Source organism: Myotis myotis, unplaced genomic scaffold (genome assembly GCF_014108235.1).
Source record: "Myotis myotis isolate mMyoMyo1 unplaced genomic scaffold, mMyoMyo1.p scaffold_m19_p_10, whole genome shotgun sequence".
In the NCBI taxonomy this organism is placed as follows: Eukaryota; Metazoa; Chordata; class Mammalia; order Chiroptera; family Vespertilionidae; genus Myotis; species Myotis myotis.
Window position 1 is genome coordinate 74241179 of NW_023416314.1, and position 15603 is coordinate 74256781.

The following is a 15603-nucleotide window of genomic DNA, read 5'->3' on the forward strand; positions in this document are numbered from 1 at the left end:
ATGGGCTGCCAAGGGCTGTTGGGCATGTATAACATCATTGGCCATACAAAATTATCAACTGAAAAATTAGCCTGTTAGTCCTAGCTCTTTGGGCTAGGTGGTTAGAGTGTCGGTCTGCGGACTTGATTTGATTTGGTCAAGGACATACACTCAGTTGCAGGCTTGATCCCTGGCCCCAGTTGGAAAGCGTGCAAGAGGCAACCAGTTGACGTGTCTCTCTCTGTCTCTCCCTCTCTCTTCCATTCCTCTCTCTCTCTCAAAAAAAAAAAAAAAATCAATGAAAAAAAATATCCTCAGGGGAGGGTTAACAACAGCAACAAAAATAAAATGGTAACGAATAAAATTTTTTTAAATTAGCCTGTTATATTTGGTCGGACATTTAATTAACTCACCCCTAATGCCTTGGCAGGACCAGACCTAATGATTTTCGGGCCTTATATGGCCCGAGTGCCACACGTTTCCCACCCCTGAGTTAGGGGATGGGTGCACCAACCTGAGAAAGTGGATCTGGAAAGAATACCAACAGCATTTAGTAAAACTTTCATCCCACACATGCCTACCATGGGCGGATTCTTGCATACATCATTAGGCCATTGAGTTCTCACAGCACTTCTGTGATTTGGGTGTTAATACCCTCCCTATTTTACAGATAATGAAATTGCGGATCGTAAACATACATACACACCTAAGGAGAAGCTGGCCCGTAGCTCTTTCTAGCAATAAACCTTTGTTATGGGGGCCACGGAGAATTTGCAGTTGTTGGTACTGCAAACAACCTCCTGATATATTGGGCAAATTGATCTTCTGCACTGGGGTTTCAGCTTGGATGTTTCCTCTCTGTTGTAGCCTCATTTGGAAACAAAATTAAACACTTCTCATGAGCCAGTAACTCTAGGATGACACCTATGGAAATGATCCTAGTATATACTCAACTGTCCTGAAGAAAGGGGAACTCAATCACCAAAGACTTCCCAAGGCAGGGCGGAGGAAAAGGCAGCATAAAGGTTCTGGCAGCTGCCTAGCCGGTTTGGCTCAGTGACTAGGGCAGACCGAAGGGCCCTGGATTCGATTCTGATCAAGGGCACGTACTTCGGTTGCAGGCTTCTCCCCAGTTGGTCTGGGCCCTGGTTGGGCAAGTGCAGGAGGCAACCCAATTGATGTGTTTCTCACATGTCGATAGTTCTCTCTGTCTTTCCCTCTCTCTTCCACTCTCTCTAAAAACCAACTGAAAAATATCTGGTGAGGCTTAAAAAAAAATAAGTAGTGCCAGCTGATAGAAGGTAGGAGTTGTTTCTCTAAAATTGAGGCCAGAAGATTTATAGAATCTCTCTCTCTCTCTCTCTCTCTCTCTCTCTCCCTCCCTCCCTCCCTCCCTCCCTCCCTCCCTCTCCCTCTCTCTCTCTCTCTCATATTTTTTCTGCACCATTTTCAAATTAGGAGTGAAATAAAAAGAAATAGCTGTGTTGTTGGAAGCTAAATTGATGTTTTAGGTGATAAAAAGGATCAAAAACTCTAATGCTACACCGTTACTTTTGCCCCCAATGGAATGGGTCCCTAGCTATCCTCTGAAGAGAGGGAAGTCAGGAGGATGGACTTGCCTCTTTCTCTAGCTGGGTTCCTGCTGTGGGAAAATGCTCATGCTGTGCAGTGGGCACATAGAGAATGCTATTGTTCAACGCTTATTGATCCTTCATTAGGTGGCAGGCACTGGTCTCTGTATAACTTGGGTAGAATCCCTAAAACAGCTCCTAGGCAGACCAGTTGTTAACTCTATGGCATTAGGTACCTTTATTAACCCCATTTCCCAGATGAACAAACTGAGGCCTGAATATGCTAAGTAAGATGCCCTCATGCATAATGTCTACTCAGTAAGTGATAATCAGGGAGGGAAGAGCACCTGTTCTTTATTTTTCTCTCGGCTACTTGGAAGCTGAAAGGCAGATTAATTTTGCAAGGATATTGTCATCACAGCATCCACACACTGGCTCTGGCCCTGGACACAGCTCCCATGTTCCTGTAGCTGGGAACCTCTCTTCCCCTCTCGCCTATCTGTGTGCCATTTGTTCAAGATTCGAAGCCCCAGGTTTTCCAGCTCAAGCTTTTCCAGCTCAAGCTTAAGTCATGCTTCTGTGTTGCTCACACTGCGATCAGTTGGTGTCTCTGACATTGGCATCCCAGGGTTCTGCTGGGCCTCTTCTCAGAGATACTCACTCTCTGGGTTTCAGCTTCCTACACCTGCTAACCCGGGAAGCTCTCTACCATCTACTTTCTGTCTTCCAAAACCTGTTGGAATATCTGTTTCTGCTCATGTGACTTATCTCAGTCCTTTTGTACTGTGGGCCTGTGCTCCTTCAATATGTTTCCTCTCATTTGAGTAAGTCTTAGAAAAATACGTGAATATTCCATCTGTTGGCTTAATGGAAAGTCTGGGATGAAATGCCCCTTCCCAAATAAAGCAATAGTGCATGCTGCACTCCTTTCCAATGGACAGTGCCAGGCTAATGGTTAGCTGCCCCCTGGAACAGCCCTTGCTCATGGACACCATTGTACAATAAACTCTTTTTTAAAAAAATTTGTTTTATTGCTTAAAGTATTACAAAGAGTAGTACATATGTCTCCTTCCCCCCCCCCCAACCCCCCCACCCCCCCCCCCCGCCCTTGACCTCCCAGCCTCCCCTTACAATAAACTCTTTACACACCATTGCTCCACTACCTAGCTAGAGCCACTGGGGCATCTTGGTGGTATTCTGCTGTTTAGCAGCAGGCCTGGGGAATATATTCCCAGCTTCATTCCAGGTCATGACTTGGGTTGGAAGTAACCAGACATCATATCCCCATTCAAATACTCCTGAAAAACCTCTAACATACAACCAATGAATTAGGTTCATTTTTTTCTGTGTCTCTTGCTGTGACTCACCTGTAGTTATGTAACATATATGATTGAGGACCTACTATGCGCCAGGCATGAGGACACTGCAGGGAGCACGAAGGTTGTATAGCTAGCTAGTGATTATTGGAAAGCCTTACAGAATTCTCAGAATGGTGTGGGCAGCAGGAGAGCAGACATAGTGGACCTGATTTAACTTCCTTTATCCCCAAACCATATAACCATATAGGCTGGTGTGTGTGTGTATGTGATGGTTTGTTTCCTCCTGGAGTGGGCACCGTGAGATGCACCTTTGCAAGATTTGCTTCTTCATTTCCTCTTAATTCTTGTCTCTTGTCTCTGTTCCATGAACCTCATCTCCCTCTGGTGTCCGCATAATTCTTCCTTTCTCTTAGCACCCCAGCCCTCCCCGCAGGAATAATCAATCCCTGCCCATTTCGGCGATCGCTGCCTCCCTCAGCTTTCCCAGCCTACCATGGTGGATGTCAATTGCTTTTTTCCTCCTTATAATCGCTCCGCAGAGAACGGTGGCTCTGTCTCTGTGTCTCCTGGACTCCCAGGCATGAGCCCTCATCTCTGGGACCTGGGGGGCAGGAGGAAAAACATAGGGAGAGACTGGCTGCCACCCTGGGTGGTGGCTGGGTTTTTCCTGAGAATCAAAAATCAAACGTGTCTCATCACCTCCAGGATTAATTTCCTTCAGAAACCTCCTGTCCTGACCTAAATAACCATTTTCTCTCACTCATTGTGACACTCCTCCTTGCAAAATTAATACCATGGACTTAATGTGCTTAAAGATCCACACCCATCTTGCCCCTGGGGTAATTCACAAACACCCTACTCACATGGGACAGTAAATATCTGGTCCACATCGTGTTTCCCTAAACCTTGGCGGCTGGAGGAAATCTCAGTGCATCCCGTCACACTGATATTATTTGAAATTTAACTTATTTGTACAATTCCTTCATAAATGTAAAGGATGCTTTTTGGGACAGAAAACATTTCCAGCATAAAAGCTCTGGGAATAAAAATATTTCCCAGAAGACAGATGGTCAGTTGTCTAGTTACCTTTCTGTAGAAATGGAGTAGACCAGCAATTTTGTGTTTTTAATGTGAAATGCTTTACTAAGGGTCAATGCAAGACAGCAGAGAAGCCAGTCTCTTCTCTGAGTAGCCCTGGATTCTCTTAGCAAGTCCATTTAGCCAGAAGAACACCCTCACTACCTAAAAGCAGTGTTTCTATGAAACATTACATAGGCCAAAATGGCATCAAGAGAAGAAGAAGTCAGCATAGGACACCTCTCAAGAACAGGTGCGGAAGATGAATGGAGATGAAAGCTCAGATGCTCACAGACACAGGTCAAAGCTAAGGCGGCTGACGCTGAGCTTCGGAGTGTAGTCCCGGGGACGGAGCTTGGGGGCCACTCTCTCTGCTCCGGGTCTCACAGCCTCTGTGACATCTCACAGCAAAACAGGGGTTGAATGCTATTTTCACTTTTCCCTTTTCTTATAAAAGGGCAAATCTTCTTCGGATTTCTTTCAGTTAGTGAAGATGGGTACTCAGGTAGGTCTTTTGTAAAAGGGAAGTGGCTTAATGCGAACTTGCAAAGAGCAGGAGGCTACCTGTAAGTCCAAGCCAAAACTGAGAGCCAGCATTTTGTATAGAATCGAATTTCTCCCCAAACGCCAAGCAGACAAGAAATGTGTGCTGCCTCTAGAACCCACTAATCGGCATAAGCTGACTTTGAGTCACAGATGATTTTGAAACTCATTTCATAGCGTGTCCATGCTGACGCCAGCCCTCTTAGGAGTTGTCGAGAAAACTCCTGTGGAAAGGATCCGCGTGTTTGGGCAGGAAGGTATGGTGTAGGAGTTAGGACAGCAGGGTCTGGCTCTAAACTGTTTGATTTGGCATCTGGCTCTGCCACTTACTACGCTCCCTGTGCCTTAGTTTCCCCATCTGTAAAATGAAGAAAATAAGGTACTTGATCTCACATGATTGTTCTGAATCTAATTTTGGTTTTCTTATTTTAGCAGTCGTATGTAGTGTTCTTTGTCAGGCACTGTTCCAAGACCTTCAAGATGTTCATTTGTTTAGTCTGATAACTCTGTAAGCTAGGCCCTATGGTGCATTTAACCACAGGGGTTAAATACCTTCCTTGAGTTAATACATGCGACGTGTTGAACAGTGTCTGGTAGACAGGAAACACAGGCAACATCAGCCGTCATAGCCAGGTGGCCTCCTGGACATCCCTCAGTCATGGCTGTATCGCTCAGAGAAGGATGTGTAGCCAGCACACACACAGTGCTCAGCACATGGGACGAATTCCATGTTATGATTAAATGGCACCTATTTTTCCTTTCTTCTCAAGATCTTTGAATCCTTTTTCAAAATACAAGATATTGATTACAAAGTTGTACCCTGACCCTTTGTCCCACCAGACAGGCAACCCAGTCCCACTCCCACTCCACACTAAGCCTCTGGTGCAAGAGCACCCCCCTCACCTTCTTCTTTCTGGGTTTACTTGGATGATTCAAGGACTAAAATCAAGTGGCTGGACTCATTACCACACGGCAGAGGGGGAAATTCTGAAGTGTCCACTAGGGGGCGCATTATCGACAGGCCAGAGAAGACCAACAAGATGGTTGAAGTAGCAAGGAATATACAGTAAGCCCTTAATTTTGCAGACCTCGATTTAGTGGACTTAGGATTTGACAGACAAAATTTCAAACCCCTGTATCACATGTGAAAAGTAACATCCTCTTAATTTTTAAATGCTTTTAACCAATATTTAATTAACAGTTTATTTTTGTTATTCATTGCTTTGCTTTTTAAAAATATGTTTTTATTGATTTTTTGAGAAAGAGAGGAAGGTAGAGGAATAGATAGATGGGAACATGGATGAGAGAGAAACATCAAACAGCTCAGTTGCCTCCTGCATGCCCCCCCATTGGGGATGGGGCCTGCAACTGGGCATGTGCCCTGACTGGAATCGAACTGGTGACCTCCTGGTTCCTGGGTTGATGCTTAACTGCTTAGCCACATAGGCTGGGCTTCACTGTTGTTGTTGTTGTTGTTATTATTATTATTGATTTTAGAGAGGAAAGGAGAGGGAGAGAGAGAAACATCAGTGATGAGAGAGAATCATTGGCCACTTCCTGTATGCCCCTTACTGAGGATCAAGCCTGCAACCCAGACACGTGTCCTTGACTGGAATCAAACCCAGGACCCTTCAGTCCTCAGGCCGACACTCTATCCACTGAGCAAAACCAGCTAGTGCCTTCACTGTTATTTTTAATAAATAGGCCATATGTTGGACAAAACACTGTAGCAATTTCGTCGACATAAATAATGACTACAAATCTACAATGCAATATACATATTTAAATCCAATAGTCACCACTCCTAAACAATGTTTGGGGAATGATTAGCTCATGATCACAGGTCTCGCAGTAATTGGTTGTGTTGTCTCATGGCTGACTTTCTGCAGCGGTTTTAACACATGCCCACCAATGGGCCCACGTGCCCTAATCTACGCCCTAAGCCACGCCCCAGCCGGGTGCATTTGTGTACTGGTGGTGACTGGTGAATGCAGGCATTTACTAGACCTATTCAGTATAAATTTAAAATTATATTAATACATGTAGGAAACTTTTGTATAAAATTAAACTTTTCATACATACTTAATTTTAGTTACACAAACATGTTTAAAAACAGTAAACTAATTTGTCAATTTTTTAACATACACATGTCTCATTCAGAAAACCTACTTTATTATAGAATGGATTTTCGACTTTAACAGACACCACCTTGCCTGAATTAGTCCATTATATTGAGGTTTTATTGTAACAGTTTCTGAAAGACCGTGAACTTGGAAAAATTCCCATTGATCTCATCCTTGGCTGGCCAGACCGACACATAGGACTTTGCTCAGTTAGCTTTTACATAAAGCTTGAGAAGGAGAAAGAAATCTCAAACAGGGGTCAGGGAGTCTGTGCCTGTGGAGACAGGACCAGCCCGGCACTGGCCTAACACAGAGCCCAGCATCACCGATGACTATAGCCTAGGCCAGAGTTTCAGAAGGTGCTCAGTGACCGTGGCCTCGGGGGGGTGGATGAGAAGAGAGGCCAAGTGTGGCCAATCCTGCCCAGGGAGTGCGGCCGGCAGACCTCCCTGAAAATTAAAGGGGAGATGCTGTCTATGTTAACACTCTTCTGGGATTACGTTATACCTATTTGATTTCTCTATCTGCTCAGTGCAGAAAGTCCTCGATAAATAAGTAGTCATTTAATTTCTTTCAGAACAGTTGTTCAAGTCTTGCTCCTCTTTGCATTCCCCTGTCTTTAGTCTTAATCCATCTGACAGCTTTTCCTGACTTTCCTTTCTTCATTTCTTAATGAGATTTAAAGAATCCTGGGAGGCGAAGAAACTAAAACGAGACGCTCTTCCTGAACTCCAGTAACCTCGCCTGGAGTTGGCATTGCCCTAAAGCCTTTAGTGCTGAAAACCCGTCTAGCTACCTCTGCGGGGAAAAGTTCCCAAGGTGTGGGCCCAGGATCTCTGGAGCGAGGCCCTGGAATTCCCACCCCATCTCTTCTCTCTGCCCACATAGGAGCCACCCCAGAGCTTGGCTCTGGCCGCGCCTTTGTGTAGTGAGATGCTGGCGATAATAAGCCTGCATATTCCAAGCTTCCCCAGAAAACAGAGGGAACCTCTTTTCCTTTCTGATGGCCATTTGGGGGTATGTTTTTAGGACCCAGATTCTTGGAAAGGTTTGCAAAGGGCTCAGAAAATTCTTGGAATAACCTTGACTTACTCTACATCATGATTCATATTCTATCTGCATGCTTACTGTGTATTTGCTCAAGAAAAACATTGAAGATGGCAGGAAGGAGAAAGGAACACCTGTGTGTGCTTATCTTCCATGCATTTTACATACATTATCTTGTTTAATCCCTTGGCAGTCTTTCTGGCAGTAATCACTATTCCCATTTTATAGGTGAGGAAACACGCACAGGGCCATTCAATAACTTGTATAAGTTCATACAGGGAGTAAGTGGCAGGGGCTGGGTTTGAATTTGGGGTTTTAATTTAAAAGCCACCATTTTCTAACTAAACTTTAGCTGCCTTTCCTAAGGTTCTTGCCATTCCTCTTTCGGGAGTGAAGAAGGAGGAAGTGGTTTGGACTAGGCTGCTGGAAAAGTGTAGTCATCACATGGTGAGCAAGTAGTCTGCAAGCCTGAGGGGGTGAGGCTGAGGAGGCGGGTTAGTGGAGCCCCAACAGGCAAGCTACTGGTGTTGAAGGCCAGATGTCAACACAGGCAAGGGGTGGGGTTGGAGGCTGGGGCGCTGGTTATTGGGAAAGGAGTATGGTTTAGCCAGACTTCCTGTTCCCCTGACCCTTAGCCTGAGGCATCACAGCAAAAATTGTATTTATACATGATCTGTTCCTGCTCTTTCAAATAGACACAGCATGTATAAGATTGTTTACAGTTTTTAAATTAATTCTATCACTAATATGTCTTTAAATGGTGAGTCTATCTTCACTTACTCATCCCCAAGCCCTTCCTGTGGTTTCTGGAAGCCTCAGAAGGGCATGCTGACCTGGTTTGCAGCATTTGGAGACATCTTTTGCTTTCAACAAATTCATTTACCAAGTGTCTGACAATAGGCAATAAAGCACATTAATTCAGAAACTTCAGACAGAGCTGAGTTCCTATCCAGGTTCTATCACTTTCTCCTACTTGTGTAGGTTAGGGACCATAATTAACTTCCTTGCACCCCCAGGTGTCTCACTTGTTAAAAATGGGGTAAGATTTCTGCTTCCCTACAAGGAGGAAAGTCTCAAGGACATGTAAATGGAGGCATCCATAAGCACTCAGTCACGGTAACTTTTGAGGCTATTGTTGATCTTGGCCTTCAATTGTGTGTTGGAGGTACAGAGCCAAATCCTGCTCTCATGAGGCTCACTTGTCTGATGGAAGAGACAGGCCCAGGGGCAAATTAATGAAATGGCAGAGTAAGATCTGCTTCAATGATATGTGGGGACAAGATGAAGAGATGGCATGAGAGGAGGAAATGGGCTCTGCCTGGGTAGAGGTGGCATGAGACAACTGTCTTGAGGTTCTGATCAAAGCATGGGTGGAGCCCCAACTTTGGTTTATCTGCAGCCACAACTTGAATGGCCAAGATTTCATCACGGGATGCCAGCTAATCTGCTTCCTGGACTCCTTGCTCTTCAGTCTTACTTTGAAAGCAAACAGCATTTCTGTTAAAATCAAAGGGCTTCCCTTATAAGGAGACTTCCCTTCTGAAATATTCTGGTCTCTGGTACCCTACGTTAATAACAACACACATGTAAAAGCTGGTTAGAGTTCAGGAAACCGGAGGAGATGGTGTGGTGAAGAGAGAAGTTTAGTACCTACTTGCCTATGGGGGAGATAAATTAATATTCACATGGGAATCAATCTTTTTGAGAACCTGATAAATGCCAGGCACTGCCATGAACTTATTACCTCACTTAATCCTCCTAGTGACCCTATGAAGGTTTTATTGCCCCTCCTTTGCAGATGAGAAACTAAGACTAGCTAGATGTGTTAGTAGGGTTGCACAGTTCAGTGGTAGCATCCCTATTAAAACCCAGGTTTGGCCCTGGCCAGTGTGAATCAGTTGGCTGAGCATTATTCCATGCATCAAGCAGTCACCAGTTTGATTCCTGGTCAGGGCACATGCCTGGGTTGCGGGCTCAATCCCCAGTAGGGGGCTTGCAGGAGGCAGCTGATGGATGTTTCTCTCTGTGTGTCCTTCTTCCTTCATTTCTCTCTCAAATCAATTTTTAAAAACCATATTTAAAAAACAAACAAGCAAAAAACCCCAAAACAACAATAATAAAACAGGTTTGCCTAATTCCAAAGCTCATGCTCTTTCTACTTGTTCCCTAGAGCTGCTGTATAGCTGTCATCTCGGGATCCCCCTTTATCATCATTTTAGGAATTCCCTTCCTTTACTTTGTTTTCTGAAGCTCACGCCCTCCCCTTTCTTGGCAGCTCCCTTGTTTAGCTGGAGTACATCCCTTGGGAGTTGCCTGAGAATGGGTGAGTAGGTTTGATGACAGTGCCTATTTAAAATGTCTTTATTCTACCCTTTCACTTAATGTGTGGTTCAGCTAAATTAGAGTTCTAGCTTGGAAACATTTCCCTCAGGATTTTGAAGACACTGTTTCATGGTCTTCAATATGGCTATTGGGAAAGTCTGATTCTATTTTGATTCTTGATCTTCTATGCTTTCAATTTTTTCTCTCTCTAGAGCTTATAGAATAATCTCTTTTGCCTCCATTGTTATGACTTCTTAAAATGATGTGCTTTGTTGTGGCTCTGTTTTCATCTATTGCACTGAGCTAGACATTCATATTCTTCAATTCTGGGAAATGGTTTTGATTTATTTCTTGGATGATTTCTTTCTCATTTTCTCTCTTTCTGCAACTCCTATTATTTGCATGTTAGGTTTCCTAGAATGATTCTCCACTTTTCTCATCTGTTTCCAGTTCTTTGTCTTCACTCTATTTCCTGGGACATTTCTACAACTGCATTTTCTAAACCTTCTATTGAGTTTATTTTTAAATCTGTGCTTTCATGTTTAGATTTTTAAAAGCTCCTTTTCTTTAGGTATTCCCTGAATGTTCTTGCCCTAGCATTGTGTTCTTGTTTCATAGATACACGATCTCCTCCTATCTTACTGAGGTTATTAATGATGTGTTTTATTTTTAAGTTTTCTTCTCTGTGAATCTCCTCGATTTCTCATGTGTAAGAGTGAACTACAGAAAGTTAAGAGCCCGTGGGTCCTGCTGAAGCTTGAGATGTGATCCTCACTGTAGATTGCTTTGCTGGGCTAATGTCCTTGGGGAACTATCATGTTAGTATCTTTACGGTTTTCTCTCAGGCTTATCAGATTCCCCAGGAAGACTGAACTTCTGCCCGGAGGATCCATGCTTGGCTGTTGACGTCTGGGAGCCAAGTAGCGAGAGAAGGCTAGGCAGTCTCGACATTCCTTACGCATGGCTTCACTTGCCAATGCGGTATTTCCAGTGTCAACTGTGTGTGCCTTGTTTTCCTTCACTCAGAGACTCTTTATTTTGCCCCCTTCAGAGGATAAACTTCCTGTCACTTGCTGGCATTGGGAAAGAGCAGTCACTCAGCTACTTAGAGTGGGGAAGGAGACCTGGGGTTTTTAAGTAGACTTGAAAGCCACCCTCCTAATTTTAGTCCCGCCTTCTCTACCATATCCAGAGGTAGCTGATGCTGCCAATTCCTGGGCCTTGTTGGGGGTGGGGATGGGGTTCTGCGACACAAATATGGTTGCTTCTCAACTTTCCCCATTTACTCAGTCAGTTACCAAGGAGCCATCACTGTCCAGCTTCAGATTGTGTTACTATGGCCTCTTCCTCCATTTTCCTTGGCCCGGCTGGTTTATGCCTTTCGGAATACCTCTTATTGTCCTTTGAGTCTTGCATGAGGAAATGGAGGTATGTTCACTCTCCTCTCTTTACCTGGAGGTCCAGTAGTTCTTGGCTTTAAAGAACTAACACTTCATATCTCATTTAGTTTGAAATATGTGGACCACACGCCTTTCATGGAATATTAAACTTCCTCCAAAAGAAGTTTCTTAAGTGATGGAGACCCATGAAGTTTTTCCTTTTAGAAAAAATAATGTGAATGTGAAGCTTCAGCCACCTCCTAAACCTTTGACCTTGTGCTTCTAAATTTCCCAGACAGGCAGATAATCCCAGCTTCGCCCCTCCCAGGTTCCCATCCCCCTTAAAACAGAGATTCCTGAGTCCATTTTCTTTAATGTTTCAACTGTAGCCTTTTAATAGTTTCCAATAAATGCTTTCAACTGGGCAATACACATATCAATGCTTTCCTTGTTACTGGCCCATCAATAAATATACAAAAGTCAGAGGAAGGGAGTACTGTGAAAAATCAAAATAACAATGGTCACCAGACACATGCAAACAATAAAATATTCTTGGAAAACTCAAAGTGATTTACAAAAGGCATAACTATGACACAAAGGTGAATGAACCATTCTATTCTTGTTCGGAAGCACATTTATCTTCTACAGAAGTGGGAGGTTTCCTTCCTCCTACTCCCACTAACACAGCATTGAATGAACATTGGCTAAGAAATTGGTCCTTGGTGTCATAGTCTTGATGTACAACTTTTTGAGGGGTTTTGTTGGAGAAATCTATTCTGCAGGTTAAAATCTGCAAAATATAGATATGAAGGTGTCTTTTGTCCCATTTTATTTTTCACCCAGTGCTAATTTAAAGGGAGCCCTCAGGAGACATAAAAGATTTATGATTACAGGAAAAATTACCTTTTAAGCTCTCAGCTTTGCAGGCTTCTCATCTTTCCTCTTTTAACTTTGCAAACAATGACATGCTGGCCCCTCACTAATAGAAGCAAGGCCCAGGTGAATGACTTAGCCCAGGTCATCTGGCAAGTCACTGGTAGGAATGATGTGTAGCCAAGCTGAGCTTCTGGAGTTACAATGTTACGTCAAATGGGAGAGAATGCATCCTAGTCCATGAACTTCAGGCAATAGTACAAGTGTAGTGCACCTAAGAGATGGAAGCTCTAGACTTCCTTATTTCTCCTTCTCCACTTCCTCTCCCTCTTCCTCTCTCTCCTCCTATCTCCTCTTCTCCTCCTCTTTCTCTTCCTCCTCCTCCTTCTCACATTCTCTTCCTCCTTCTTCTCTTCTTCCTCCTCACTCTCCCCACTTCCTCCTCCTCCTCATCCTTCGGGTTCTTTTTCTTTTTGTCTGAGAAATATTGCCAGTTAAGCATATTAGTTTAGGCAACAGATAACTTTTTATAGAGGCCTAATGAAGGAGGTCCCATTTTATAGGAGCTCTTACTATAGAGATCTAATCTCTTCTATTATAAATAGCCTTTGGAAGTCCCACAATGAATGGGGCTTTCTGAAGTTGTGAATGAAGACCACAGAGGACTTGAGAACCAAGGGATAAAGTCATTAATCTTTTATTTGGCCATAAACCTGGTATCTGGTAATAAGACTGAGTAGGTAGGAAACCCTGTAACCTTTTGAGATTCCCCAGGCACTTAACTTTCTGAGTAGCACCGTCATTGGGGACAGACAAATGGAATGTTAAGGTATAAACAAATACAGCCATAAAAATACTCAAACAGGATCTACACTGCTCCCTCCCCCACTCCCCCAACCTGTGCAACCAGTGGCTACTGTCTATGCTCTTTCATGTCCACGGCTTCTCCTTGGTTACAAGAGGCCAGAAGGCACTTTCGTATTGTTTTTGGACATTACTAATGGGGTCAGTGGAAGGGGACACCGCAACAGTACGTCATGCAAATGTAATGTGACTTTTCATAGCCCTTCAAGGAGAGAATAGGTGGCCATTATAACAGGAAAGTTGGCGAAGTCCCTCCTCTCACAATTTTGTTCTAGGACCAGATAGAAAGCCTTTGAGCCTCAGAAACTCAACTGCCTTCCTGGATCTTCTGTGAGATTTGAGTGAGGGTAGTCTGAGTAGGGACTTAGCTCTGAGAGGAAGTCTTCCAGGGAACCCTCCCACATCTTCCTGATGAGCTGTTGGGACCCAGACCTTGCTGGTTAACACACTGAAGGATCACAGCACAAAGGGTAAAAGTGGAAGAAGTACAGATGTTTATTATGAATCAACTTAAACCCTTTTTATGCCTCTGACAAAGTAACAAAAACAAAAAAAATCATACTAATTACAGGACCTCCAGGGTTTCATATTTCAAAAACACAGATAAATAGCTTACTACAGATAAATAGCTTGACCCTTTAGGCATTCTCAATAGCATTGGGAAAATTTCCAGGGCGTCTGTAGAAAAGGATGTATAACCAGTACATCCCAGTCCCCTACCCCCATGGAAAGCAATGCCTAGGGACTGGGCCCCTAGATGGACAATATGAACCCATTCAGATTTCCTTTCAGGAACCAGTTCCTCTTAGCTCTGGGGGGATGTCCTTAGCATGCGGCTGTCACCTGGCAGGTGGGGTGGAGGGAAGGTTGAGGATCAGAAAGATGCATTTATGGCTTTTGTTAGACGCCATCCATAGCATACCCCAGGGAGTGGGAGGCTTAAGTCAAAATCTTGCCGATGGTTAATTGGGCCCTCACTTCAGAAAGCAATGCTCTTTTTATAAATTGACTGACTTCAAAAAACAAAGCACAATAAACAAAAAGGAGTAGAAAATGTTATGCTAAAAAAAAAAAAAAAAAAAAAATAACCCCAATGAAATAATCAGTAGCACATTGCATCTGTGAGTGTCCCAGCTCCCTGTATTGGTTATGTGTGATTTCTATCCAAGGTCGTGGAATAGGTGTTACACCCCAATCTTCATGTCCACGTTCTGTAGGTTCCGTGTCTCATCGGCTGTCATACACTGGTCTGGGGTCTCCGACGACTCCTTGTTCACCAAATGCACCATCTCCTGAGACTTGCTGGCCTCCCCGTTGAGTCCGCTTGGCTTTCTGTCCTCCACAGCTCCATTCCCATTGATCACCAGCTTTTTCTTCTGCCCACACCTGATAATGTAAAGATCATATGAGAAAAGGGTGCAATGACCCAATCATCAGCATCACGGACAACATCATTATCACTACGGTTTATAATGGTCCTTAGTATGTTTCCTCCTACTGCCTTTTAACAGTCAGCACTTCAAGTGAGGTCCCCTGAACCAACAGTAAACTGTGAGCTTTTTGGAAATGCAAATTCTCAGCCCCAGACCTAGGAGTGGGACCCAGGATCTGCGGTTAAAGCCCTCACAGGATTTCTGAAGCAGTGGTCACAGCTCAGGAAGCCAATGCTGTCATTATCCCCTATCACAGGTGAAGAAACCCTGGGGTCAGAAAATTCAGTAACTCGCCCCAGGTTACTCAACCCTTAGAGTATCTGACTCCCAAGTTCTAGTTCTCCTTTCACCATGCTACGCAATGGAAATGTTTGTCTCTATTAGTGCTTTAGCAATTTCCGCAGACTCAGATAAACCATCAACATGATGATCGCCAATCATTCTGATTTGTGTATTCAAGAAAGTCCCATTAGGTGGCTGGGACGAGATTAACCAAAGAACGTATATGCATAGCCCATGGACACAGATAGTGTGGTGAAGGCTTGGGGTTGGGTGGGGGTTAGGTGGAAGAGGCAGGGGAGGGGGGGAACAGGGGATATCTATAATACTGTCAACAATTCAAAAAAAAAAGTCCCATTACTTCCTCTCACAGTCAACACTATGTTGGCCTTGTCGGGGTTATTACTGCGTGTACTGAGAGGAATGAAACAACATTTTTCTAGAACTATAGGCCGTATTGCTTTTTCCCGAACATTGGTTACCTTCCATATAACCCTGGTTATAGGCGGTTGAGCTACACAAGGCAAAAAGTTCAGCTACTTTAAGGTTTCTCACTACTAACATTTCTTAAGATTCAAATGCCAAAGGTTTTCTATGGAAGAGCATGACCTTGATCTTGTCCCTGTGTCATAGCATTGTCATAGCACTGCCTCACCCCATGCAGCCTGACACAATGCTTCCTCTTTCCTGTAACATGATCGCTGCTGCACATCTAAAAGTCAGACTGTGCTTCATGGAAGCACAATTGCAGATCCTCACAACTACAGGTGGGGTGGGGGGAGGGGCAATGGGCT

At 44.0% G+C, this 15603-nt stretch overlaps 1 protein-coding gene across 49 annotated transcripts in view; it reads right to left on the reverse strand.

Moving 5' to 3' along the window:
* Positions 1–13568: 13568 nt before the first annotated feature.
* The window catches only part of CD44 (CD44 molecule (Indian blood group)), an 86197-nt gene continuing 84162 nt past the window's right edge, over positions 13569–15603 (reverse strand). For 47 of the 49 annotated variants that reach the window (XM_036326196.1, XM_036326194.1, XM_036326221.1 and 44 more), the window contains one exon: positions 13569–14483. In XM_036326196.1, coding sequence (XP_036182089.1) covers positions 14282–14483 — 202 coding nt within the window. In that variant the 3' untranslated portion in view covers positions 13569–14281. The remainder of the gene's footprint in view (positions 14484–15603) is intronic. The other 2 variants (XR_004970546.1, XR_004970545.1) reach the window with 1 other exon arrangement.